Source organism: Columba livia, chromosome 14, assembly GCF_036013475.1.
Source record: "Columba livia isolate bColLiv1 breed racing homer chromosome 14, bColLiv1.pat.W.v2, whole genome shotgun sequence".
NCBI lineage: Eukaryota > Metazoa > Chordata > Aves > Columbiformes > Columbidae > Columba > Columba livia.
The window spans coordinates 12,382,501-12,409,073 of record NC_088615.1 but is presented as its reverse complement, the minus strand read 5'-3'; the positions used below and the strand labels follow the sequence as shown (position 1 = coordinate 12,409,073).

The 26,573-nt window shown below is 36.9% G+C and overlaps 1 protein-coding gene and 1 long non-coding RNA gene across 3 annotated transcripts in view; one reads left to right on the top strand and one right to left on the bottom strand.

Annotated features, from left to right (window-relative positions):
• LOC135575421 (uncharacterized) overlaps positions 1-17,949 on the top strand; it is a 72,365-nt gene extending 54,416 nt beyond the window's left edge. Inside the window, exons 2-3 of the long non-coding RNA XR_010466193.1 lie at positions 15,425-15,508; positions 17,616-17,949. This is a non-coding gene — a long non-coding RNA (uncharacterized LOC135575421). The remainder of the gene's footprint in view (positions 1-15,424; positions 15,509-17,615) is intronic.
• GABRA6 (gamma-aminobutyric acid type A receptor subunit alpha6) lies at positions 403-26,573 on the bottom strand. Of its 2 annotated transcripts, none has more exons than XM_005503515.3 (10): positions 26,265-26,573; positions 25,917-26,035; positions 25,604-25,671; positions 24,168-24,388; positions 23,992-24,074; positions 23,251-23,394; positions 22,686-22,838; positions 18,115-18,374; positions 6,866-7,126; positions 403-2,236 (listed from the first exon to the last, which is right to left on the bottom strand). In XM_005503515.3, the coding sequence occupies exons 1-10, from the start codon at positions 26,300-26,302 to the stop codon at positions 2,186-2,188; spliced, it is 1,398 nt and encodes a 465-aa protein (XP_005503572.1). In that variant the 5' UTR covers positions 26,303-26,573; the 3' UTR covers positions 403-2,185. The 2 variants fall into 2 exon arrangements, with proteins under 2 accessions (XP_005503572.1, XP_064886138.1); XM_065030066.1 differs by lacking the exon at positions 22,686-22,838 and adding an exon at positions 22,453-22,605.

Sequence of the window (26,573 nt, the reverse complement as noted above, 5' to 3'; positions counted from 1 at the left end):
ATACTGAGACCTGATAGTACATTTTTAAGGTGCTGTTATAGTTTCCTAATCAGAAGTTACCACTATTTTATACATTGAAATATTACACTCCAAGGAAATAGTGTCTATTTAGGAACTCTCTGCATCTGCTGTAAAATTCGTATTTAGATTTCTTTTATACAAAGATCAGATATAAAATTTAGCTGCTTCAGTGTCACTTGTTTCTCCACAGCTTTTAAACATTTTCATTTTGTGCACAAACCAATTTTAAAATACTCTGAAAACTCGTATAGATATTGATGTACTCAAAATAGAAAATTTGTCAGTGAGGCAAGAACGAGTATAGTTATACTGAAAAATAACCTGTGTCCCTATAGCACAATTTGCTTTTTGCAAAATAAGATGTATTTACAAATTATAAAATATTTTCCCAGTGTCCATGTTTTAATTTTTTTTAAAAATAGTATATAAAGGCTGAAAATGGGAAAAATTGTCACAAAAGGAAAATGAAGAAAGAATTCAGTGCAATTACAAATACATCCAAGTGTGCCAGCCCGCAGCCAGTCAGGAAAAGCAAACTGCAAACATGACATCTCCATGCAAACAGTAGTTACGGACTGAAGTCTATTTAAATTGTCCCATTTACGCTCTTCAGAGTTCAAGAACAGGAAGTACAACAAGTGATCTCACATATTGAGCCCAGCTACTGCACAAGGAAAAGCTCTGTAGTCCTCTTGAAATGGGAGGAAGAAAACAGCTGGAGCTAGATCATCAGAGAGCTAAAAATGCTATGGAGCTAGTAAAGCAGTTGGCAGTGTACTGGTGTCAACACTTTAATCAGCCTCTAAATATTTTCTCACAGTGAGTAAGATGTTTGTTTAGACAAAGCAAAAGTCCCTGAATTTCCTAAATCAACGCAACATTTAATGTTTCTGTTAAAGTTGATTTACTTTCAATGTATTAAATTTAAAGATAGGAGTCCTTATTTTTTATTTGGCTGCATGTAAATGTTCCTTGGGTGCTTTTGACTCCCACTGGTGTCCATTACACGTGCAATGAAGTTGCCTTGGGTTTGATTTGATTAGGCATAGTTTTTCAAATTACATTCTTAAAAAGGATTATGGAGATGAAGGGTGAATGTATAGTAAAATAACAGATGACTATGAAATATGAGAAAGAAATCCTGCAACTGCTTGTGCTGAGAGTGACAAATGAACTAAAATATTATTTTGAAACTCTGAATATGCTGACAGTATTTTGCCTCTGGAAAAAAAGGTTCCAGGGAGTTTACTACAGGCAATTCAGTAGAATCAGCTGATAAAATGCAGCTTGTTCCCTAACTACTTGTCAAGACTCGCTTCTAGGAAGTTCCCTGGAGTTGGAGATTTGCGTTTAGCTTGATGAGTAGCTGCATCTTTCTGTCTATTCAGCTTTAGACCTTGAAAATTCCCTGACAACTCAGTCCTGCCTGTCTAGATCCTACCCAGAAATTGCTTGTTACTAGTCTGGTTGTACTTCCAAAAAAGAAAAAAAAAGCAGTATCATAACTAACTAGCTAAAGTACATAAACAATAGAAAAATAGTTTCTATTTCCTTTTTTCTTATATCTTGTTGTTTATAAATATTATTTCAAAATTAAAGAGATGAAAATGAAATTAAAGAAAATAAGAATTCATCATTCATCTTTTCTGTGAAAGGGTTATGAAAACCTGATGCGATTGCAGTTCCCTTTCATGGGATTTCTTAAAAGTATTTTGGGTGTGTTTCAAGTGCTGCAGATCAGTGCAGCTCCTCACCTTTCAGTGAAACTATGCCAAGTTGCATCAGTTCAGAATCAGTCTTGTTTTAGCAACTTTTACAGTATTTTTTAAAAATAATCCTGTTATTATTGTTTTATATCAATGTAAACAGTTTGTTGTTTATAACAGAATTAGAACAAATGCACGTTCTTTTCTTTGACAATAGAACAAAGTAATTTAACGAGAACTTTTATAGTAAAATCAGTATAAGAAATATGAAGGAAGTATTGTTAGAGCCCTGTGCAGCTTCCGTCTTTTGGATTTGTCCAGAGTTTGTTTCCAGGTCATGTCGAATGTAAGTATTCCCTGCTTGAAAACTGAGAGCACCTGTAGATAGACCAAATCCTTTGAAATCCCTTCAGCCCTGTATGACCTTCAGAGAATTCTTTGAAACCTTGAGCTGATCTTCAGTTGGACTGATGGTCATTTCGAAGATGCATTGCAGTAGGTTCAAAGAACTGGAAGAAAAGTGTAGAGAAGTTTAAGCTATGGGTGGTTAACTACAAAATCAACCAACAAAACCACCTGATTTCTAACTGTCTCAGCAGACTTAAAATAGAACTGTGTTATAAGGGAGAATCCTCCTAGAATTTGATGTTCGTTACCCAGATCATCAACGCTCAATTGTGTATATGGCAATAACTGTTTTGTCCTGAACTTTATTCTTCCAGTCTTTAGACTGAAACGTGATGTAACAATATGCATTGCAATTTTTATCAGTATTAACATACTGAAGCTAAATACTTTTTCAGTTCTTGTTTCTTCCTCTGTTTTTGTTTCTTCCCACTTGACCCATGCATCATTAGCATCTTGTCTTCTCTCTGTCTCTTATGTTCTCTGCGTCAAAATAATATCCAGGACTCAGCACATTTAGCACATTCAGTGACTTTGTACATTCCTCTACTCACAAACATAAAAGCTGGCCCCTGCTTGTTTTCATCAAAACTTTAACATCCTATCCTTCTTCAGTTTGATTCACTCCATCGTTCCATGTTTCATTACATTACAGACTGTAATATAAATTTATACAAATTAAGACCCTTTACTTTCTAAAAGAAGATGTGCAAGAAGATGTGAGAACAGCACACACATTGTGAATGATATGGCAAAGGTAGAGTATTTGTATTCTTCTAATTAAAAGGACATGCTTTGCATTCCAAATCAAGCAAGTTTTAAAATAAAGTAAGCGTGCAATTCACCTCCCAAAGTCACTGTCATAAATTAGTATTCAGCTCAAGGACTTAGGAAGATTTAAAACCAAAAGCCAAGCCAAAAAATGCTGTATGACTTTTTCTCATTTGTCAGATAGGTTTGTTCTCCTTTCAAGAACTTCTCTATTTGGCTAATCTAGACAAATGCGTATTGTTTGTTACTGCATAGAGCTTTTTGTGGATGGCAGGTGTGACTGTAGTCTGCAGATGAACATGCACCACAGAAACATGCCTGCTCTGTTTTGCATGTGTAGATCATGGGGATGTCACATCTTCAAACCTTCCATCTAAATTAATTACAAACTGACCTTCTGTAGTGAGGGAGTAAGTCCTTTTAGAGTAATTTGATGCTTTATTTTTTTATATTATAAATGGCACAGTGATGTTGTTAAGCATCTGTCAGCATTACAGTTATAAAACCTTTTGAAAGGTTGGCTTATCATACAAGCATTGGCATTTTCTGTGGTCTAAAAACTGGCGTCTGTTATTTCAATTGAGGATTCTTTCATATATATTTTAAATTACGTCATTTTTTCCACTTTTATGTTGTCCTTTGGTTATACTAGGTTCTAACAGCATGCTAGTAAAATGCAGGCAGAGAACTATATTAGCTTCATTTCTCTACTTTTACCAGTTTAACTGTTGTCCTGCAATGCTATTGCAAACCAATTTACACTGAAATATCTTTTCTCTATCAAGTTACATGGTGGGTGACTGCAACTGAATGTTTTCCCAATTGTTCCAATGGAGAATAGAACCATTTATTTAAACAGTAAGGACAGAAGGTAACTTCAACTCCATCCATGTATAAAAAGCATTCAGTTGAAGCATTCAGTTTCAACTTGGATTTTTTTTTTTTTTTTAATTCAGAGAATACAGCTATTTTGCTTAAAATTAATCTTTTGCTGAATTTTTATGAAGAAAGTTTGCTATTATCTGGTTTGCTGAGCTGGACTTGATCCTGTATATATGGCAGTACAAATACAGAGTTCAGCCTAAGATACTCTTGCTATCTGCCTAATCCTAGTTGCTCTGAAAAAATAATACTCAAATGTTTAAAGGCATACATTTTTTTAGAGACACCTTGTTCATTATGCAAACTTCCAAATCCTAAACTTTCTGTGTAATGAACATACTTTTAGTTTACATGTATAGTAAGATAAAGTGATTAACCTGAATACTTCAAAAAAATAAAATGATTAAATGGAGGGGGAAGAGAAAGGTACTCCAAGGAGCACTTTGAAAAGGACTGAAGCCCCAAGGTTCTTATAAATATTATCAGATACAATACACAAGAATGACTTCTTCATTTCTGTAACATATGGCCCATTACCTAAGCCATAAGGAAGAATGCTTAGCAGTGCACAGAAAAGTACCAAACAGCTTAGGAGAGAGTTCCTCATTTCATGCAACTGTGTCGTTACATTAACAAGGTTGCTCATTCTAGCTGATGGTCTGACTGCAGAACAGGAAGTGAAAAATGCTTCTTGCACTTCCTTCCAAGTCAGAGTCTGGTCACAAGATAATTACATGAGTTGCAACTTATGTTTGATTCCAGTGATAATTGCCTGCTTTTACAAACCCATTCATGAAAAGCTTCTTGATTTATTCTATATGCACCATCCATAGAGAGCAGGTAGATGTTCGCTTTAGGAATCTCCACAATAACAGACTTAGGTGAATGATGTTCTATGCTCCAAACTGCACTAATCAAAAATCCTAGAACGGTGCACTACAAGAACTTCTGCACAGGAAACTTGGTTCTTTTAATGAACTGATTAGAGATTTTTTTTTTTCCATTTTGTTTTTTAAACAAAAGCCAAATGAACTCAAGGAAATAAGTCAAAAAAGGAAAGCCAATATATCTGAAATATTGCATAAAATGCACTTTCTAAATGAAATTAAATTTCTTAACTGAGTGATGCTGTACTAATATTTAATCTTTTGGGCTTGAGCCTGTGATTGAGTTGAAATGGCCTTGAAGTATGCTCACCTAACTTTATCTTCTCCACTTCAATGGAAAGGTTTAAATATTTTAGATGTATTTTTAAGCAAAACCAATCCTGTTTTTCCCTGAAAGTAACAACTGATAAAGCGATACAACATATTGAATTAGAAACCTAGCAATGTGTATCTCACTCATTATTAGTTACAGCTGAGTACACAAACAGGAAAACATCATTTGTGAATAAGAGTTTGATCAACATTCTGTGTAACTGTTTTACGTTCTTCATAATTTGAAACACCCCAGCTGTCAATACTGTTCTGTTTTCTGAATCTTGCTGCTAGATTTCTGTCATTCTATAAGGCTACTACAGAACATAATTTCTGAATTTGTAAGTTTGTGAGCTTGCAAAAGTGCCATTTTAAAAATATTTATAGTCAGCACTATGCTCTAGACTTTAGAAGTATTTTAAAAGCCTCGTTGTACTATAACTATTAATATACAAGGTTCAGTGTAAATAATTCATCACTACCAAGGGATATGGCAACTATGTTTCAAACATTTCTAGATTCAAAATGCAAACAGTTAAAAGAAATCACTGGAGTTATGGCAAGCTACACAAACTGAGGAACTGGCCTCAAAACAGAAGCAGTAATGATTATAAATGAGCTTTTTTGATACTTCCCTTCTCTGATTGAGATAAGTAATTTGCACACATAGTCAATATTTTAATGGCAGGATCAGTAACTCTGGCACAAATGCTAAATTTAGCATTGGGCAGATTTTGAGGGGCCAGGAGGTAGCAGCTGTGACCTCTTGAGAGAGACATCTGCAGAAACATTTGTAAGAGATAGGGCCTCCCATCTTCCTGCCCTCCTGATTTTATATGAGCTGCTTGGCAGCATGCTCCATCTTTGAGAGACAGCATTTTCCTGATCATACCAGTAGCAAAAATCAGCAAAATTAGAGGCTAGTAGCCCCTGCTTCAAGCAGAGGCAAGATGCCACCCGACAGCTGATCAGCTCTGTTGTGTTACTTCAACATCTCCTGGCTGTCCATGAGATTTCCCTTGGCGTGATCTACCTCTAATCTAGGAAACAGAGGCACAAGCTGCTCGCCACTCATACCAGATTGCCAGCCTCTGTTTTTATTGATGTAGGGACTTTGTGCATTCAGTACTATCTAAACACTGTCATTATCTCTCTAGCTGTCCTAAATAAAGCTAAATGTACCAATCATATTGACTGCAATGTACAGTGAGATGCAAAAATTCTATGGCAACGAGGCAAATGAATATTTTTTTACCAAGGAAACAGGACACCATTGACTGCATTTAGGCAAAAGGAAAAAATGAGAGAATTAAAGCATTAAAGACTTAATACAAAGAAACAGGAAAAAGCAGTGTTAAAAGGTATAAAATCAGGGACTCTTAATTCACAAACTGTATACTGCAGTTGTCAATTCTTCACGCTATAGATAAATGTTTAGAATGAATAACAAACTTTTTGGGGGAGACTGTTCTCTTATTACCTCACTGAGCAAACCTTAGGAGATATTAAAGTTCTTGTCTCTTTCACAACCTTGCTTCAGCAGATAATTCTACTGTTCCTCACTGCAGATAGGAAGATTAAGAAATGGAAGATTTAGTTTGTTTGCTGAGAATGGCATCGTACGTTCCCTTACACAATGTGTTCTGCTCAGTGCAACACGGCATAGAGATAAGTGTTTACCTTTCTCATCTTCAAATAGCCTTTCTGCATTGTACTGAGTGCCGCCACAGCTGACTTTTTTAGAGAAAGCTATTATCAGTAACTTTCCTAAGAACGGACTGATTAACTGGAGTTGCAAGAGTAAGTGAATAATGAAAATAATGTTGGTCAAGTAAACCTATTACATTTCATAAGCAAGTAATCAGAAATTCTATTACTCACTTCCATTGTGTCTTTTGAAAGATAAACAACCCAGTATACGAGGTTGAATCCTGCAAATGCCACTGGAAAGAGGATCCTAGAATACTGGTCTATTTTACTTGTGCCTCCAATTGGTGGTGGTGGTGGTGGAGCTGGTGGAGGAACAGACACTGGTTGACACTGGGATGCACTATTTGATATTATGCTGGCTTCAGGAGATTGTTCTGCCTGAGACGTTACAGAGTTTACTCGCTTCTTCAGGTTGCAGTTAGAGTCAGAATGCTGTGGAAGAAAAAAAAGAAAAAGGAGGGAAAAAAAGGGTGATTTTTGGATACAGAATCTTAGGTTTTGTGATCATTAGGCTTCTCTCCACCTTTATACTCAATTTTCTGATTTTATTGCTGTTTCTCTGCTATAGAGCAATCTAAAGAAATCACAACAATAATGCAAATATACAGAGGTATGTTTGTGGCCTAAAGCTTTTCTGTAGAAACATAAAAGAATAGGTGATTTCTATATTTTTAACATGATAATAAATGGAAGCTACTATAGAGAAAGAAAAGATTGAGCTAAAAGAAAAGAAGGTAGTGGTGTATCTAAGGTGCAATATATTGGAATGACTGAAGTTTATGTAGATATGAATCAAGTTTAAACAAATTAGCACATATGGGCTGGCTCAAGTGCAATCTTCACTGTGTGAGCCCATTGAGTTTTGGTAAACACTCACTGAATGGAGTTGAGCTGTCATGCGTGTTAGTCCCAGACTAGCTGCTTATGAACTAGAAATCTGCTGCATAAAAAGAGATGGACGACCTTTACAGTTGCTGAAGACACATGTTAAATTGTCCTGTAGGTTTTTCTGGGATGACATTTCACTTTCTAATACATCTCATGATTCCCACAGCAGTTTCATGCATACAGCTGAAGACGAATACTCATTCTAACTGTAATGGGACTATTTTTATTTTCATTTATGGCAAAATGAAACTAGATTATTCCTATATTTTATGCAATATTCAAAGCCAGCTCAAATACATTTTTAGAAAGCTCTTAAAAATTTAGCTGGACCTCAGGAAGATTTAGATTTTGTGTCTTAGTTGCTAGGCTGACATGTATATACATTATATACACCTGTTCTATTTGTGGCCAAGATGCCATTTTTTACTTGCACAACAGTAGAAGTAATAGATTCCTTCCTTGCAGAAATGGTTTAGGAATAAGATCTACCCCAGGATCTAAGTCTGCTTTAATGGATATAGGTTACCCACTTTCACAGTACTATCAAATGGGAGGCTGTTTTCAAAATCCTTGCTGCTACTGCCACTCTTCAGGACTGCCATTAGTAATGTGGCTGCATGGCAGCAGCCATAAGATTCGGCTGATGGCTGAGAAAATATGGAAGAACGCCTAGAGCGTCAAGTTGTTTTTCGTTATTTTAATATGAAGTACTCACATTTTCTGTTAACAGGAAGCAACAGAAATACCCTAGAGTCTAGCAAGAGTGCTAACATACGTTTTAGTCTGAGGCTTCATCAATAAATGAATGTAAAACTTATTTTCATGTTGTTGATGAAGAGTATTGTGCAGCAAAATCACACAACACACACAGCTACTCATGGGTTTGACTAAGCAGCTTTTTTGGTCAGCAGAACAAGATGACTGGATGACTGAAGCTGATGAGGGAAGTCTTACCCAAAGTAAATAACTTAGAATACAACAGCATATGTACCTATTGCAAAATGGAGTAGTAACATTTGAATGGTTTCAAGGTGGCCAAATTCTGTTAGATATGCAATTTCCGAAGTCATTCCTTGGGAGTGATTGAGTGGCAATCATTCACTCAAATGCAGCCCACTGTCAACATTTTTAGGATTTATCTTGCAGGATTTCTAAGCATGGAAACATATTTTAGTCAATCAGATAAATGAATTGTTAATTAAAATGAAAATAAGCACTTCTTCAAATACATTGCTTATACTTTGGCTGTAATTTCTCTAATACAAGACTAGCCTAACACACCTGGTATCTCATATATGACTGAAATAGAGTTATAACAGGATTTATCTTTTTAGCGGTCAGTGTTACACCAGAATTTCAGAACAAATGACGTTGCTATAACATGATGCCAAGTTCTGCTTGTGGATGAATGCACTGGTATCCAACTGAAGTTAGGGAGAGGGGTTCCTCACAGCTGATTTTAGTCTAAAAGGTGGAGAGAACATCATCTGATTTGGGAAAAAAACCCAACAACAACAACAACAAAAACCTAACAACAACAAAAAAGAAAAAACACGTTTTTTTTCTGTATTGATCTCTTTTTGCCTATTACATTTTTGTTCCCCCACATCCCATCAACACTTCCAACTTGCCATATCCCTCATTCTTCCACTTTGCCATCTACACATTAAATTATTAGTATCATGTTTTGAAAGGATATTAATAGCATTCATATTCTGGGACTGTGCCTATCTGGAACGCAGATGTTGGATTTTGTATTTTCTAGTAACACAGCAAGCAACAGAGAGACTTTAATGGAGGATGATCTACAGATGTGTCTCAGAAACAGGGTTATCCGTGTCCACTTGCACTAATCATAATAATAATCCCACTCTATAAAAAGACTGACTGACAGAGACTGGGCTACTGCTTTCATACAAGTTGCTCTTCTGTTTTGTCCATATGCCCTGCTTAGAACTGAATTGTAAAAGTTACAAGGTAGCTTGTTTTTTGCTTTACTGTAAGAGAGCTTGACCTTTTGTGGAGAATGAGTGGTTCCTAAAATACAAGTGCTAAGGTGCATTGTCACCCTTTTCATCAGTGATATTCTGGAATACAGTGGGTCAAATTCTGCTCTGGATCATTCAAGCGTGAATCAGGAGTTATTGTAGTGAGGTGATGGAGTTAACAGTAGGCAGAACAGATGTAGTGTATGGTCTGTGGATGATGTTCAGTATTGAACCTGTTTAGAATGCAGAGGTAGTAAAATCATTGTGATCATCTGAATATGCTCTTGGTAAAGTACAATCTTGGTAGTTATTTTATTTATAACGTTTATTAAATCTCATTCCTATTGAAGAAGGATTGCTACAGAAGGATGATTATGTCATTGTGATTTCATCTCAAATTCAAGACAGGAAGATCCGGAGTCAATGTGTGCCCTCAGAACTTGGACAGCATATTAACTAACTTGATTATGCTCCCACTTACGGGCCACTTTAGGTCAATTTTTATCAATGAAGTGATATTAATAACTTCTCATTACCTAAAATAGACTATTTCAATATTTAGGAAGGACCAGTGCATTTTATTGTCTCAGTAAATCACAATTTTTTGTCATGCTCTTTACCTGCTGGTGATGGTTTAGAGTTGATATAAATCATTAATAAAGTCCCTGAGTAGTTCGTTACACTGTCTTTAACACCCTCGTGTGTCTATCAGCAAGTCAGGGTCAAGACTATTTTTTTTTGTATATTACTACTCAGGATATGGAATTCTAAGTCCAAATTTATCTCAGATGTGTAATGAAGATGTTTCTCGGTGTGACAGCTGACTGTAGATCAGACTTGCTGCCCTAGAACCACAACTCATATTTTTCATTAGAATTCACTGCTAAAACAAGGAGAGGGTGGTGAGAAGAAACCACATAGTTTCTTATTTCAGCTGAGTTCTGAAAAGCAGATACAGTAATTCATCTAATGTATTTACATTTAACTTTTTATTTTGATAAGGATTACCCACAATGACATCATAAACTTTAGCAAAACACAGAGAGAAAACAGGAATGAATAGTCTATTTTGCATAGTTTACATAGGCAATCACTCAAATAGTAAGGACTGTTTTAGAATAATTAAAAGCAACAAAAAGAAGCCTGAGGCAAGGCACACTGTTATAAAGAAATAATGAATTTTGTTAAGTACTGAATCCTGATTCAGAGGAGTACTCTTGCACTCATGTGGAATGCTAGTCCCATCAAGCAATTAAATTTGTCACTATGTATGACTGCCCAGTGACACAGAACAAATTGCAAGATCACTGTTTAATTTGAGGTATCATAAAACTAGACTAGACAAAGACTGGTGTGTATATGGGCTAGTAAGGCATAGTCTGGCTTCCACTAGGCTTATGCAGCTCAGCTCTTTGATCCCCTGGAAAGCTCACAAAGCAGTCTCATCTCATCTGTAAAGGTGCAGTTCTTCACAACTCTCGTCAGTATCACTACAATTTGCTTATGACCAGAATGTCTCAGGAAGCTCTCAGCAGATTGCTTGGCTTCCAGTTTTTAAAAATATAGCATATATAACCTTGGAGTAAATGGAATTTTTTATCTACTTTTTCTGATTTTTATATAGATGCTGACTGTGATTTATGAATGTGCTTTGTTCTTATGTTTTTTCTCCTCGAGAGATTTCTGTAATTCATATTTGTAAAATTCTCTACTGCTTTCTGTTCCTTTGTACTGCAAATACATATTCTGACTATCAGTTTAGTTTATGACCTAGCAGCAACATGAGTATCTTACGTATGCACTCAGATACTGGATAACTTTAAATAAATTAATACCTGTGGACAATGCAGTAAAAAGAGATTAATGAGAATAAACTCTAAAACTTTGGATTTAAAAATGTGTTATTCCTCCTTTCTTTATAATGTATTCGTTAAGGATATTGAAATTTCTGAGCACAAATCACATGAAAAAAACCTATAAACAAACAATCAGAAAAACTAGGACCAAAACTAAATGTTTGTACAAGGCAGAACACTAAATTAAATGTTCTTTTTCGTTGTCCATCTCACTAGTAGATACAGTTTGAGTGATTTCAACCATTCATTTTATACATATAAAGTCACATGCTAGTGACCTAGCTGCCAAAGAGGGAGTTAAGCATAGTTTACCCCCCGAATGTTCCACAGTGATCTGTAAATCTCTTCTTAGCTACTGAACAACACACATGCAGCACCTTGTAGCAGCAAAGCTCACCATGTCACGTAAGATGCCCTTGGGCATGCACTAAGGTACCTCAGTCTTTACAGTTCTGTGCAGTTTAAGTATCCATCTCATACCAGAGCTTCATTATAACCTATAATTTAGACATGTCTTTGCATATCTCATCTATGGGATCTGATTAAAAAAATGTGTATTGCAAACATTTAAAACAGTGTTCTCCATAATCAAAAGCTGAATACAGTTTAGAGGTCATTAACAGTCCTAGCTTTAGGCATCTCTTTAGGAATTCTCTGTTTCCTTTCCTAGAAATACTACAAAGAATAACATGCAAATTTGTTTTCTTCATGCTTTACCCTAGTAAAAGGGTTAAAGCACTCAGGTTAAATTACTCACTTGGAGCATGAGAAAGCCATGTTCAAATTCTTTCTTAACCTTCAGGGACAGAAATTCATGTCTTTGAAAACATAGCCTAACCATCAGGTGAAGCAGTAGGGAGAGCAGAGACTGGAGCTCTAGTCATTCTCTTGTTAATGTGAATGTACTGTGGTAGAGTCTTTTCCTAATATTTACATGTAGCATATCAGAAAAATCAAATAATTAGCAAAGGATGTGTTTATCTTAAACAGATTTAATGTTCAAAGTCACATTCAGCTCTTAAACGTACCAGTGTCAGTCCTGAAAACAGTCCCTGTCTGCATTTACTCTGCTAAATTTCTGCAGCATATAGGGCTACTTCTTTGAGGGTCTAGATGAGACTGAACTGCACAAACAGTACTAGAGAGGTTTGTTTGGAATTTTTTCTGTAATTTAATTCTGTTTTGTTCTTACTGCCTCCATGCAAAATGGTACTGGAATTAGATTTCAATGCTAAACAAAAAAAATGTCTAAATCCAATTCTTCTTGAGTTTTTCTATTTTGGTGTATGATATCAGCTACTCCTAAACCTTCCTTACTGCCATGCATTGGCTTTGCCAATCAGACAAAGATATAACTCAGGCAGAATCAAATAATCAGCATCTACTTTCCTTGTTGGGATGACAAAAAATCAATATAATTGAAAGTTGTTGTTTGTTTTTGATAGTTTACTTCATAATCTGCAATTGTGGAGGAGCAGGAAGGTCTCCTTAATTCGATTGAAAGTGCCACGATCTCAGTCAAGACTTTAATGCATATAGCTGTTTCTGTTGGTAATACAAATAGAAGTGCTGTCTTTTGAGTTGCATTGGGATACTCATTAAACATACTCAATATATTCTGACATAATTACAGAAAACTAAATCCTCTATACTGAAGTGATATATGGCTGCTTTGCCATTGGGCAGGGTTGTTTAAAGAGAATGAGAACCCTTTTCTGCCCAAGCCATGTTAATTTCGAAGCATAGGAACATTGTAATAAAAAAGATCTCCCAGCAGTATTTCACAGTTCTTTGCGGTTTTCTGTTAAAACTACAGGTCAAGCTACTACCCTGTAACAATTGTTTGTCTCTTACATGCAGTCTCTCAGATGCAAAGGATATCTTTTGATCCACTGTGTCTGCTCCCTGACCCCCTTGCAGAGCGTTACTTTAAATGGTGCATTCCAGACAGTATCACCAATTCCCCTTCCCCTGCAACTTCCAGTACTGCAATATTCCTGGATAAAGGAAGCCATAATGATGAAATAGTATGATTGATATAGAAAATAGACATTTGAAATTAATTCAAAAGCTAAATGCCATAATATTTTGTTGTTGTTGTTGTTTTTTAATATATGTATATATCATAACGTTTGGTTTTGACAAGCTAGAACAAGCTTGGTCACACTATGAATAAAACCAGGTTTCTGTCAGGGTCCAGATGACCACTCAGCTTGTTGCCGTTGTATTTTGGAGTGGAACACCCATAGTTTGTACTTCACACAGGGATTGCCTGCAGCTGACAAAGACAGCAAGCCAAATTCTGCTCTCAGTTAACGGAGGTAAATAGAGCGGCTTTCCTGGAACCAGATCAGACATGCTGGGCTGTCATCAGTTAACTGAGTATATGGTCAGACCGTCATCTCTCCTACTGAAACCAGTGTAGTCCAATGGCTTAAGCAGAGTTTCGTCATCTGCCATCTTTCTTTTCTGAGTGTACAGGTTTTTTGGCTACAATTTAAAATTGAGAATATTTTTTTTCATTTGAATGAAGCAAGATTTTACATAAAATTAACTAGACCAAAGGGGAAGGAGGTTTTTTGATAGTATTTTGAAATACTTTTTTTTTTTCCTTAGGAGACATAGTTAATTTGGAATTTAAAAAAAACCCTGAATATATTCTGTAATTATGCTTATCTCAATGAATTTAGGCATTCACTCAAGCAGTAAAAGCTTCTAACTGGCTGCTTTAGAACTCCCTTGACTTTTCATTTATACCAAAACTGCCTCGCTGGGCTTCTCTTGTGCAAAGCAGAAGAATGGGTCTCCTGTTATACAGAAAGTAAGAGTTCATACAGCCCAAAGCTATTCCCACCAGAAAGTTCTTTAGCCACTCTTCAGGCACTTTAAGATTATTATTAAAAACTTCTAGTCTATATTGCTATTCTTAATGTTGCTACTGGTAGCAGAGTTCTATTGGCAGTTGTACAGCCATAAATATGTTCAAGTAGGTACATCTCACTTTTTCATTTTTATTTTTATAAATGGACTCCCCGAAACTGAATAAACCTCCACAATCTTCAGAATTTTTCTCGGTGTAAAAATACCATCTGACTTCTATAAATGCAGAAGACAGTAAGCATTTTTGACACACTGTTCACAACTCTTCGTGCTATACCTGCCCTTTCATATAGCTAAAATTCTGAGAACTTTCATGCACTTAAAAATCACAAATAAAAATACTAGCATTACAAGTGGATAAACAACTTTACCATCCTATCTTAAACAGCAAAAAGAATTTTTTTAAAAAATTCACATATTGAAAAGCCAAGGTAAGAAAGACCAGGGTATGAGGGAAGGGCAAGATTTTTTTAAAATCAAATAAAGTACACAGTTAAAAAATATTTTAATGTATAAGACATGGATTCTAATAGCATTTTTTTTCCTAGTGAGTTAGAAAATATTTTAAGAAGAGAGGCAGAGTAAATGGGGAGAAAAAAGAAGAGCAGGAGAGGGAAGATAAATTGTAAACAATAATAATTGAGCATTGTAGCAACCAAAAAAAGAAAAATCTGGAGAGAAAACTGATTAAAGAATCTAGAGGCAAACAAGCAGAACAAGTTGGGGGGTATAGGACAAGAAAAGGGAAATAAAACAGCTATTAAATCTACAATAAGAAAGGAACAGAATATTATGCTGTGTGTCTTATTTAAACATAACTGCCTTAAAACCAGTAATGTAACTATAGAAGCAAAAAGCTCAGTAGAGGATGATAATCCTGAGGAAATGGTCATATCCTCACGCAATCAGCCGGCGCTAACTATGCTGTTAGCACTCAAATTGGCTGGTTCAGGTCTGTTTCAGCTGAAATTATATCACTGCCTGCAGTATATCCATCTGTGTGACAACACACAAGAGTTCTTTGCCCCTTACCTTCACCACACACAAAAAAGAAAGAAAATAATAAAAAAAAAATACTTCAAAAAATCTCTTATCCTGTAATTACTCCTTTTTCCCAGCTTGCCCTTCTGGAATAGGATCTTTTAAATGTAATAGTTAATTCTTCTAGAAGCTGTTCTGACTACATCATCTTTCTTTCAATTGTAAGTATCCTTCATTTTTATGATCACATTGATTTTGCTTTTTCTATTACTGAAGAGGTGGGTTCTCACAGAGCAGTGGTCCTGTGAGAAAAAAAGTGGTGGACTTCCGGGGCTTAAAAATTACTGTCTTGGATAATATGATCTTTGAGCAAGATCAGGACTACAGAATTTTGTGGACACTATGGGGTGTTTCAGAGTCTGAATTTACCCTGGGACTTAGATGTGATAGGGTTTACTGCTCTGCTAAATCTGTATGTTGTTAGCTAGTTGTAAATAATTTTCTTGATTAAAAGGTTGCAGTGTGCTTCCTAGATGTCTGTTTTATTACTAGATGCCTTTTTGTTTTTCCTTGGAAAGGCTAGCAAGTTAATATTTACAAAATGAGAAAAATGTGTCTTCAGTTTGGCTGTATGCCTGTTTGTGGCTGAAGATCTCAATAAGAAACTTGAGATCTTTTAATTTCTTTTTTTAGATTAATTTGTTCAGCAGCCATTTTGTAGTTTGTGCTTAGCTTGGTCTGCAATGATACAGAGGCCAGGTAAACCTGACCCACAAGTATTGAAGGAGCCTCGATCAGCAGGAGTATGTTCTAATATATCTGGGCACATGCAGAGGCTTATTTTTTGCAACAGTTGTCTTCTGGAGACTGGGGGAGGAGAGGTGAGGGGGATGTGGTGGTAGCTTTGTAGCATCTGCCGTGAATTCACCAGCAGTAGCATGCGCAGAGTGGGCCAAACTTTTCCTATCGCTCAGCAGGGACTTCAATTAAATAAAAAGTAGCTGCATTTTTTTTGTTCTTCTTGGAAACCTCACTATGAATAATTCCAACTGGAGTAAGGAAGTGTGTGCAGGAAAGAACTGAGCTATTGTTCCACTTCATTAAGTAGCAGCTATCAATATTTCCCATGCTACATAAAACCAAGTGATCTCTCTTTTCCTGATAGCTTGTCCTCAAAAAAAGAAAAAAAATTCAACAAGAAATAAATGAAATTTTAGTACATTGTAAAGTTCCTTCTGTTTTAACAGTATTTTTCTTATTTTATACTACTTTACTGTTGCAATGTTCTGCTCATTCAGTCCAGAGTACTTCTCATTCAAATATCATTATATTGGGGAAGGGGGACTATATCCTAATTATTGGCAAACAGATACTCTCTTTTCCTCTCATTATTTTTTGTCAGGTTTAAATTTAATTACAAAAATTTACTGGTTAAAATAAATGTAGATATGAACATTGCAATATTGCCAAAACTAATTCAGCCTTCCTGCTGTCACTTTAAAATCAGTGCAAGATTCTGTGAATGTTTGTGTCCAAGCTCCTTTTAGATATTTTGGACTTCCTTTTGTATTTTCTTTATGCAACTGTGGTTTAAAACAAACAAACAAAAATGTATAAAGATTTGCTTCTTTTTGCATCTATATATTTCATGAAAATAAAATACATTCCTCTATTTTATTATATCTTACAATATCTTCAATCTTTTTAAATAGTAAAAAATGTGTAAGCAAAATACAATATGGCTTACAATTTTTTAAATGTTAAAAAAATTGTAAGCAAAATACCATATGGCTCACAAGCACAATGTTTCCAGACTGAAGTAGAGAACATTCATGGATTAGCTCCAATGAGGACCAGTGGCAAGGTGCCCTGGAGTTTGTATTCACTATAATATGCAACTTATCAATTATGACTTTGATGGTTTGTCCGTACCTAAATGTTATAACCTTAACTGCTGTCTATAAGCAAACGTGAAAAAATGACTATGTGGTGAGTCAGGTGTTGTCCTGATGTTCAGTAGCTCTTAGATTGACTTCCTTATTCAACTATAGACTCAAAGGTTTTGCAGAAGGTCATTCAAATTCTGTTATTCCTCTCAGAATAGGAAAGGTGGTGGTAGTAGAACTGATTTTGAAAACAGGAGGGATAGGGCTATAGGGATAAATATATTAATATATGTTGTGAGACAGCATTCATTACTTAGCCTGAGATGTAAAGAATAATATTTACAAGCAACTCTGACAAACATTTTTGATACTAGAAAGCCTTCCTATCTTTCACATATAGTAAAATCTATCCTTAATCTTTACATTTATGTTTTTTCCCCAGGCTCCCACCAACACAGATTTTTATGAAAGTAACAGATGCCAAGTTTATGTAAAGGCTAATTTCACTTTTTCCAGATGACCCACTTATGGTATGTACCAGTGTACTACAGTGATCCCATAATCATCTGGCCAATGCACATGTTCATTCCATTGTACAGTGTCCTGCAACTCTGTAGTCTGACTGAGAGAACCACAGCTGCCTGACCACACTGCCTACAGCATTGCTCAAGAGAAGTATTATGGGTAACAGTGTAATGGCTTTCCTTAAATATCTTACCAAATAAACAACTCTCTAGTAAATCATATCCCAAATTTAAATAAACAGTATGAATAAATGAAGCCTTTTCATTTTCTGAAATAAGAATGATGTCTTAGATAAATAGACATGGTCTGGTTACATAATCTGTCTCAGGTTAAGATCACTTTAATATTGTTTTGCATTCACTACTTCAGCTGCCTCTTCCTATATGATGCTTATTATCAGAAAAGCAAGCAATTACCGAGACAATCTCGTCCTCTGCCGGTACAGTTGCTGCTGATAGTGCTGCTGCCAGTGCTGCTGCCCTGGCTGCCTTCCTCATTGCTCTCTGGGTCTGAAGATTGGTAAAGTAGTTGACAGCTGCAAACTCAATAAGTGCAGAGAAGACAAAGGCAAAGCACACAGCTATGAACCAATCCATGGCAGTTGCATAGGACACCTTGGGCAAAGAATGGCGTGCACTGATGCTTAAAGTGGTCATTGTTAGAACTGTAGTGATTCCTTGAAAATAAGGGAAAGAAAATGGGGGAATTAGATTTTTGCTTCAACACTCATACTCTTAAATTCATATATATTAAAAAAACCCACAACTCCTCTTTGGTTTTTGCTGTCATCCTACATAACAGCTGACTACCAAAACTGCTAAGTCTTTTGTATTCTTAAGTAATTAATGTATACTGGTTTCAGCATCTAAAAGCTCTGAACAAACTTCCTTAATACATTGAATGGGCTGAAAGTTAAGATAACTAAATACTACCTGGTGCAGCTTCTTAGAATTGTAGTGAACATGGGTATAACAAAATTCGGGGTCAAACTATGAAAGACACTTTACTTGAGGGGTTAGTAAGTGGAGCGTTTGGCAGAAATCTAGATTAGCATACTGTCATTTCCCAACAGTAATCCTATCTTTCTCCTGTTGTTGCACAAGACAGATCATGGTTTACAGAACCCTCATTGAATCAATTGAATTCTGCATTAAAACCAGTGGTAGGCTATGATCCAAATATTTATAGTAATGAGAGTTTGGTCCCCTGTGTCTTTAATCACTGGATACATTGTTTAAGATTCAATAACACTATTTTGATTTGAAAGTGCCCATAGTTACAAATACAGGACAGAAAAGCTACTTCTCTACGTCTGCTTATCTATTTTCACACAACAAATCTGGTCATGTAGCTCATGGGCCCTACAGTGTTATTCATCTGAACTCATGAATTTATTCTTTCTGTTTTGAAGTATACAGCATTAACAATGTAGGAAACATACTTCCCACTGTTGCCTGATAGAAGTTAAAAGTGCAAAAGCAAAGTCATTCATTGACATATGAGCCTCTATGACTCATGTTTACTTGTAATTATGCCTGCTAGAATGTGAAAATTGCAGGTATGTAAAGATAGCAAGGTGGAGAATACCCCTTCTGCTCTTTTCTGCAATTGGGAAAGGGTAGGTGGGAAAGTAAAGGATGTTAAAATGTCGTGTTATGGTGATGAATCAATACACTATGAATGATGCTCGGTGGCAAGGATGCAGTGTCATTGCATACTGCAGCATCAAGACAGGGTGACTAGATCATTTCTTTCACATGATGTAGCTTGCCAGCTGTCTGAGGTTAACTACATCCCAATGTCATTACTTAACATGTTTTAATGAAATGCAAATAGGAGACGGTATAAAAATATGTAGGACCTCTACTTCTCCCAAATCTGCCAGACTCATTTTATAATATGAATACAAGTATGCTGAGATATATTCCAATTCCAAAGGTCCAGAATGAACCTTTCAATATGATGTGTGATTAGATTAGAACTGTCCATGTGCTAGTTAGTAATAAAAATGATATATTCTGTGTCTGAATAAAAACTTACTGCAGCAGGGATTTCAACTTAGGAATAGGACTCCTTTTCTATTACAGATATAGATAAGACTTCTTCCAAAGTAGTGTGAATATTGATGAAATGCTCTGCACTGTGGAAAAATACTTTATCAAACTGACTGCCAAATTACAGTTGGTAAACTGTGTAACTGATGGTTGTTTGCCCTTGTTTTTCAACTTTGACACTTCTTGGTAAGTTTTGAAGAATCTGTTACATAGTGCAAATATTGAAATATGTTATCTTTTCTTATTAAAAATGAAACAACAACAAAAAAAACAAAACACCCTTCCCTATCTGATATATTATTATAAATAAAGTTTAATGACTCGATATTAACTTAAAATTCCCAGGGGGACCTCCTCGGAAAGTAGAAACTGAGTACTATCTTTCTGCAAAATAACAGATTAATTTTTTTCCAAGAATAAAAAATATTAGATAAAGGCACATAAAAATGTGAAATAATAGCCACTGCCTTGTGGATTTAGAGCATACTTAAAACTCAGCCTCCAAGAACCATGTTTTCAATTCTAATGCTTCATAAAACTTCACATATATATACATATATATGTGTAGCTATATACATAGCTCAACATAAAACAAAAGGAATTTTGTACTAGCAAACTGCCGTTCTTTGCAATGACACAATTATAAGTATTTCTGTCTCCCATTTTTCACTTGCAGGTCTGCAAAGAGTAGGTGCTTATGACCATTAATTTATCTTTGCAAAATGTTCAGAGTATTTGTTGTAATATTACCTGCAAAAGATAACTGGCATCCATTTTAGAGGTAAATAGAGTTGCTAAATGAATTTGTTCTGAGAAATTGGTTTTGGCACACCATTGTTACTTTTCTACTATTAATTTCTCTCAGCCTTACAGTTTGGGAACTGAGATGTAAAACTGAAAATTTGTAATGCAAGTATTTCCAATATGATGCAAAAAGGATAATTTTAAATATTTTCTTTTTCACTGGGGCCTGAAAGTCTTTTTTTTTTTTTTTTTTTGTCATAAGGAATTTGCCCTCTTTTCCTTAGATGGAGCTGTTCAAAATCCAGGGAATTTTGAATTAGTGAGGACTATAAATTCAGACTGTGCCTAGGAGAAAGAAGAATGGAATAAGGATTGAAATATGCTTTTAAAATGTCAACATGGCTAATTTTCCACAATACTGAGAAAGATGTCTATTTTACTATTTTTGTAAAATATTTACTGTTTCTAATTCTGTATTTACTATTTAGTATGGCATCTAAGAGTTGTTATTCTAGGGTTTGGGGTCTGTATATAATTATTACTGCATCAACTAATGACTTATTTGCACATTACTTCAAGCATATAGAATTGACTTCCACTGCCCACTAAATAGGAAATACATTTTGCTCAAAGCGTAGAGGATGGCACTGTGTAGTCCTGAGATGCAATATAAAGCCAAATCAGGTAGCATCATATTTGGTGTACAGACCTCCTAGATATATTTTGTGCTTCAGTTGCAATAAACATCCTTGGGAATCTACTGCCTGATATTTTAATATTTTTAAGCACTTAAAGAAATCTCAATTGCCAGAAAATAATACTTGTAAGTGCTTAATGATGTCAAACTGCATCCCAGTTCCCAACAGGGATTTCAAGAACAAAAGTGTTGATCTTTCTTTAGAGGCACCTGAGGAAGTTGTGTTCATTCCACATTCTTGAAAGTTTGCAATGCTTTTATGAATACCGTTTCCTGCAGGTAGAAAAAGCCGACTCACTGAAGTGAAACTATACACATTCTGTAGCATGCTAACTACAATTGCATACTCTTTTTTTAATTATGAGACTTGCATCATTTATGCTTAGGAAACATTTATGGTTAGGAAACTGAAGACAAGTCTCACAAAGGGTCTAAGAGAAAACAGATAGAGTTGCAAAATATATATGTATAGGTAGTGGATTCATGAAGTTTTTGACAAGTTTTGTTATTTTTACTTAGTATTTTTATGATTGATTTTCTAGAAGCAACACTTCAGTCAGAGAAAGTTTACCACTTAATAACAAGCGCAGCTGAAGTGTGGAGTGGTGTAAAATGTAATAGCAGAACACACACTAAAAATTAAGGAGACAAAACTCACAGCTTTGGGAGCATTAATTCAAACCACTTGAAAAAAAAGGGCCTTGCCATACAGTGTGGGTACAGCCTTCATATTCCAACTTCAACATGTGCTAGGGACAGGATTCATCTCACCTAACTCTATCCACCTAAAGTCCTCAGTAGTTGTTTAGATACCTTGGTAGGCAAGTGGAAGAGAGCACTTCAGAATGAATGCTAGATGAGGTACCTCACATAAAATGAGATTAATTCCATCTCATGTGATTTTTTTTTTTTTAAAGCTTTAATTCAGATGGGTTTCACAAGATAATAAATCAACAGAAAATGTCCTCTTCAGAAAATGGAGAGGGTGACATTCACTAAGAAATCGTCCCTTCCTGCATATGAAAGCATATGGAGGGGAAGAAAACATCACCAACAAGTCTTGGCTAACCAAATATCCTGAGTAATTTTGACGCTCATTGGCAGATTGAGTATTATTTGGTTTAATTTTAGTATTTACTTTTGTTCATTGAAATCTACTAGCTGTCTTTTCCAATCCCCACTGGATTACAGTAGCTGTTCGATACAATGGATTCAATACAGTGAATGGAGTGAATGATGAAAGAACAAAACATGAATACCAGCCACGGTTCTTGCTGGAACAGATTCTTTGTTGATCCAAAACACAACTTGGGACAGGACTACAGTCATGATGCATGGAATGTATGTCTGAATGAGATAGTAGCCTATTTTCCTTTGAAGATGGAAATAGAGCAGCTGAAGTGAATATTCACCTAAAACAAACAAGCAATGAAAATAATGAATGAATGGTATATGAGATGCTGAACTGTTCGAAGACCTTAATGCAGCATACCAAAAACTGTTCTGGCTGGAACAGACTCCTTGTTAATCCAGAAAGACACCTGAGAAAGAATGACTGTCATAATGCATGGAGTGTATATCTGTATCATGAAGTAGCCCATCTTCCTTTGCAAGTGGAAATAAACTGTCATGATTACATATTCACCTGTTAAGAGACAAGTATGTCAGCATCATTGGGCAACATCATGAGTAAACATTATTGGCTTAAACCCAACATACTGTTCTGAGGAAAGCACTTACAGGCCTCTTAGTGCACAATAAAAATAAGCGGATTAAAAAAAGGTAAAGTGACTTTATGGAAACAGAGGAGAATAATATTCATTTTATGTATTGTTTTTACTGTGGCAGGGAGATGAGGAATTCTTAAGAATTGCATGAAAAATTGTATGCTTAAAGAGACTACTGAAAAGGTTAGATTCTTTCTATGTTTTACAATAGCAAAATATAATTAAACTGATTTTGTTCTATATTAAAAAAAAAAAAAACAACAACAAACTGTGATTTATTTTCAAGGTGTGTTTTATAATGTCAATAGTTCATACAAAACTACATCTTACCTGTGTTAGATTTAATTGTTTCACTAGATACAGTTTGTCCTATGAGGTCATACTGGAGGAGACTGGAAGACTCCTGTGGTACTTCTACCGAATGCAAGGGTCCTTTTTTCCATGTATAAATTATTTCACTTTTTGGATAAGCATCTGAGTTACAGAGGAAAAAATTACTATTGTTAATTATGTAATTTAGGATAAATTGAAAAAAATAAATAACATGATCCCTTTTGTGGCTCAAATACCCACAGAAACATGCATCCTACTCCAGCAAGTTCCTAACCTCATTCATGACAAAATGCAAAAAAGCCAATAAGAGAATGATTGAGGTGGGACCTGATAAGCACTAGCTGTTGTTTACTAATTTGCTATAAAACAAATACATAGATTACTACAGATCAACTAAATATTTTCAAAAGTGATTACCACAGATTGACTAAATATTTGTAAAACTAGAAGTAATATAGAAAATTTACTACAGCTTTTGTAACTTATTGAAAGGTCCATTTTGACTACTAGATGTGTAAGAACAATAAACAATAAAATATGCTTCAACAATCACCCTTCAGTGAATAAATCTATATGCTTATGAATGGTCTGAGTCTCAGAGGAGAAAGTAAGATTCTACTATAAAAAAATATAATAAAAAATTAAGTAGTGTCCTAGGATCTCACTTCTGAACTTCTCACATACATGTAGACTGAATGTATTACTATAAAAAAAAAAGAAAGATAGAGAAAAACTTACAGCTTCCAAACTTCAATGGACAAGCATGTCCATCCATAGGGAAGTTCACCAACCGCATAGGACAATCAGCATTAATGGTTAGTCTAGAATACATTATAGTAGATGAAAATGAAAAAAACACTACTTGAAAGAATCAAAACCAAAGGTCAACCAAAAGCAGAAGAATAGGTTCTCACCTCATTGTGTAAAGAATAGTTCCATTCTGCATAATTCTGAAAAGTTTGTTAGGAGTTGTCATATTATGAGCAATTGATTTTTTTCCATTTCTAAAAAATGTGTCTGGTGTCCAAATTTTACTAACCATTAAATTGTTCAATCTCAAAATCTCAGTTGGCCCACTAAACTTCAACCTCTCATCAGTCCATGTCTGCCGAAAGAAGACATCCATTGTGTATTCCTATGGAAAACAAACAGGTAGTTGACTGATGTGTGGGGGCCAACGGTCCCAAGTTGCTGTGTGTACCGTAACTCCATGAAAGAACCTAACCCACATGTCACTGGCATTTCATTTACTACTTAAACACTTAATCCTATTACCATTAAGTAGTTACTAAAAAAAAAAAAAAAAGCCTATTTTCTTATTATTTAAAGAATAGTTACGAATTAATTAGTGAACAAATAATTTGGTATGAGTAAAAAAAAGAAACCTCATTGCCTCTCAAAGATAATTTAATTCAAAGTGACTGAGGTCTAAGGAAATACAAATGTCTAATTTAGTATTTTCTCGATGTTTAATTTCCAGGAACAAAAAGTCATGATCAGTGCCTCTTCTGCAGCTTACTTTGTATATTCACAAAGAAACAACTGATGTGAGTGAGTCACATTACAGTAGGACTATGGCGTCAAGTTAATATTAATCTAAGTTATTTTTCTCAAGGATTCTTACTAATATTCTCACAAGCCTTCAGAATGGAGCTCTGTACAGAAGTTGCTTAGGAAATAGAGCTTAACCTTGGCCAGAGGCAAAAGTGTAAGAAGGCAAGGTTATGCCTTCTCTCAAACAGACTGCTGAAGAGAGGTGGGAAAACTTTGAGTTGCACCTTGCCTGCAAACTGGACTGCAGGATCAGATCAGCAGGTACTGGAGGAAGTGGGCTAGGGCAAAACCAGCAAAGTCATTTTTGAGAAGAACAGCAATGCCATCCTCACTCTGATGGTGTAATATTTTCCTGGGGTTGCTGCTGTAATTGACAGAGTTCACCCAAATCTGCAACTGCCTGGAATTGGGGCTACACAGCACGGCAAGGAGCAGCCATCTCAGAAATAGCCATTGCAGCTGCCTACTATGCAGCTTTCCTGCAAACCTATGTGCAGGGCCACAGATGCTTTCAATCTTCTTAATGAGGTTAAAGAGGCATCTTTAACCTCCCACCCGTGCCCTCACCCAAGGCTCACATTGCTCTCTGTGCTCAGGCTGACACCTGGGCCTCAGGCTGGCCTGGCTGACTCTGCTGGGGAAATAGCTGTATGCAGCTCTAGCCAAACTGCTCTGCTGGGGCCTGGGGATAGTCAAGAAGATTAACCCTCGTAATCTGCTTTAATGACAGTCAACTCAGATGCCACCGTAATGAATCCCGGGAAAGGAGAGCAGGGGCAGCAAGCCGGGCCTTTACCATCTCCACGTCGGACACTGGCCCAAAGCTGGTCACGTAGATGTCCGTTTTGACTTCAGTCACGGCACCTGCGGGACACGGAGACGAGCTCGGAGCGAGCGGAACAGCGGGGCTGCCCCGACAGAGCCGGCGGGGCACGGGAAACTTTCCTCCTTTAACGCCCGCCTCTTGGGTTTCACCGCCTCCCTCCGCTGGGACGGGACCCTCCCCCCCGCGCCCGCTCGGGCGAGTCCCTCTTGCCCCCGAGAGCCCCCGTTCGTCCCGCCGCACCGCGCCGTGCGCTCTCAGGCTCCCCGAGGGAACCGGAGCTTACCTCCAAATCCCGGTCGGAGCCTGTTGTCGTAGCCGTCCAGCAGCTTGTCGAGGATGCGGGTGATGTTTTCCGAGTACAGGTCCCCGCCGTCGCCCTGGGCCCCCAGCGCCTTGTTCAGGCTGCGAGGAGAGGCCGATCCCGCCATCAGCCCCTCGCGCTGGGCTCGAGCCTCCCCCCGTCCCCCTCCTGAGCCCTCTCGCTCAAGTGGCGCCTGTCGAGGAACCGGCCCCGGGGGAGAAGAGAGGAGGGCAGAGGGCTCGGGCCCCGTCGCCTCGGTCCTCCGGGCTGCGGCCGGGCTTGAGGGAGCCGTCAGCAGTCGCTGGGGTTGGGAGGGGAGCGCTCACTCACCTCACAGCGACGCACACCCAGGCGATGAGCAGAGCCATGCCTCAGGTACGCGCGGGGACGCTCAGGTGCTCTCAGCCCCGTCAACTGGAGCGAGTGTCCGCGCTCATCCTCCTGCCGTCCGGCCCCTCTCGGGCAGGGGCTCCGCCGGGTGAGGGTGGCTCACCCCCTTCCCCGTGGTCCTCGGCCGCTCTCTGCCCCGGGTGGGGAGGCGGGGGGTGTCTGTGGCCGTGTGTGTCCTCTAGATTCGCCACCGCCGTTCAGCCTCATCTGACTGTTCCAGTGGGGAATTAGGGTTTGAAGGGACGGTGC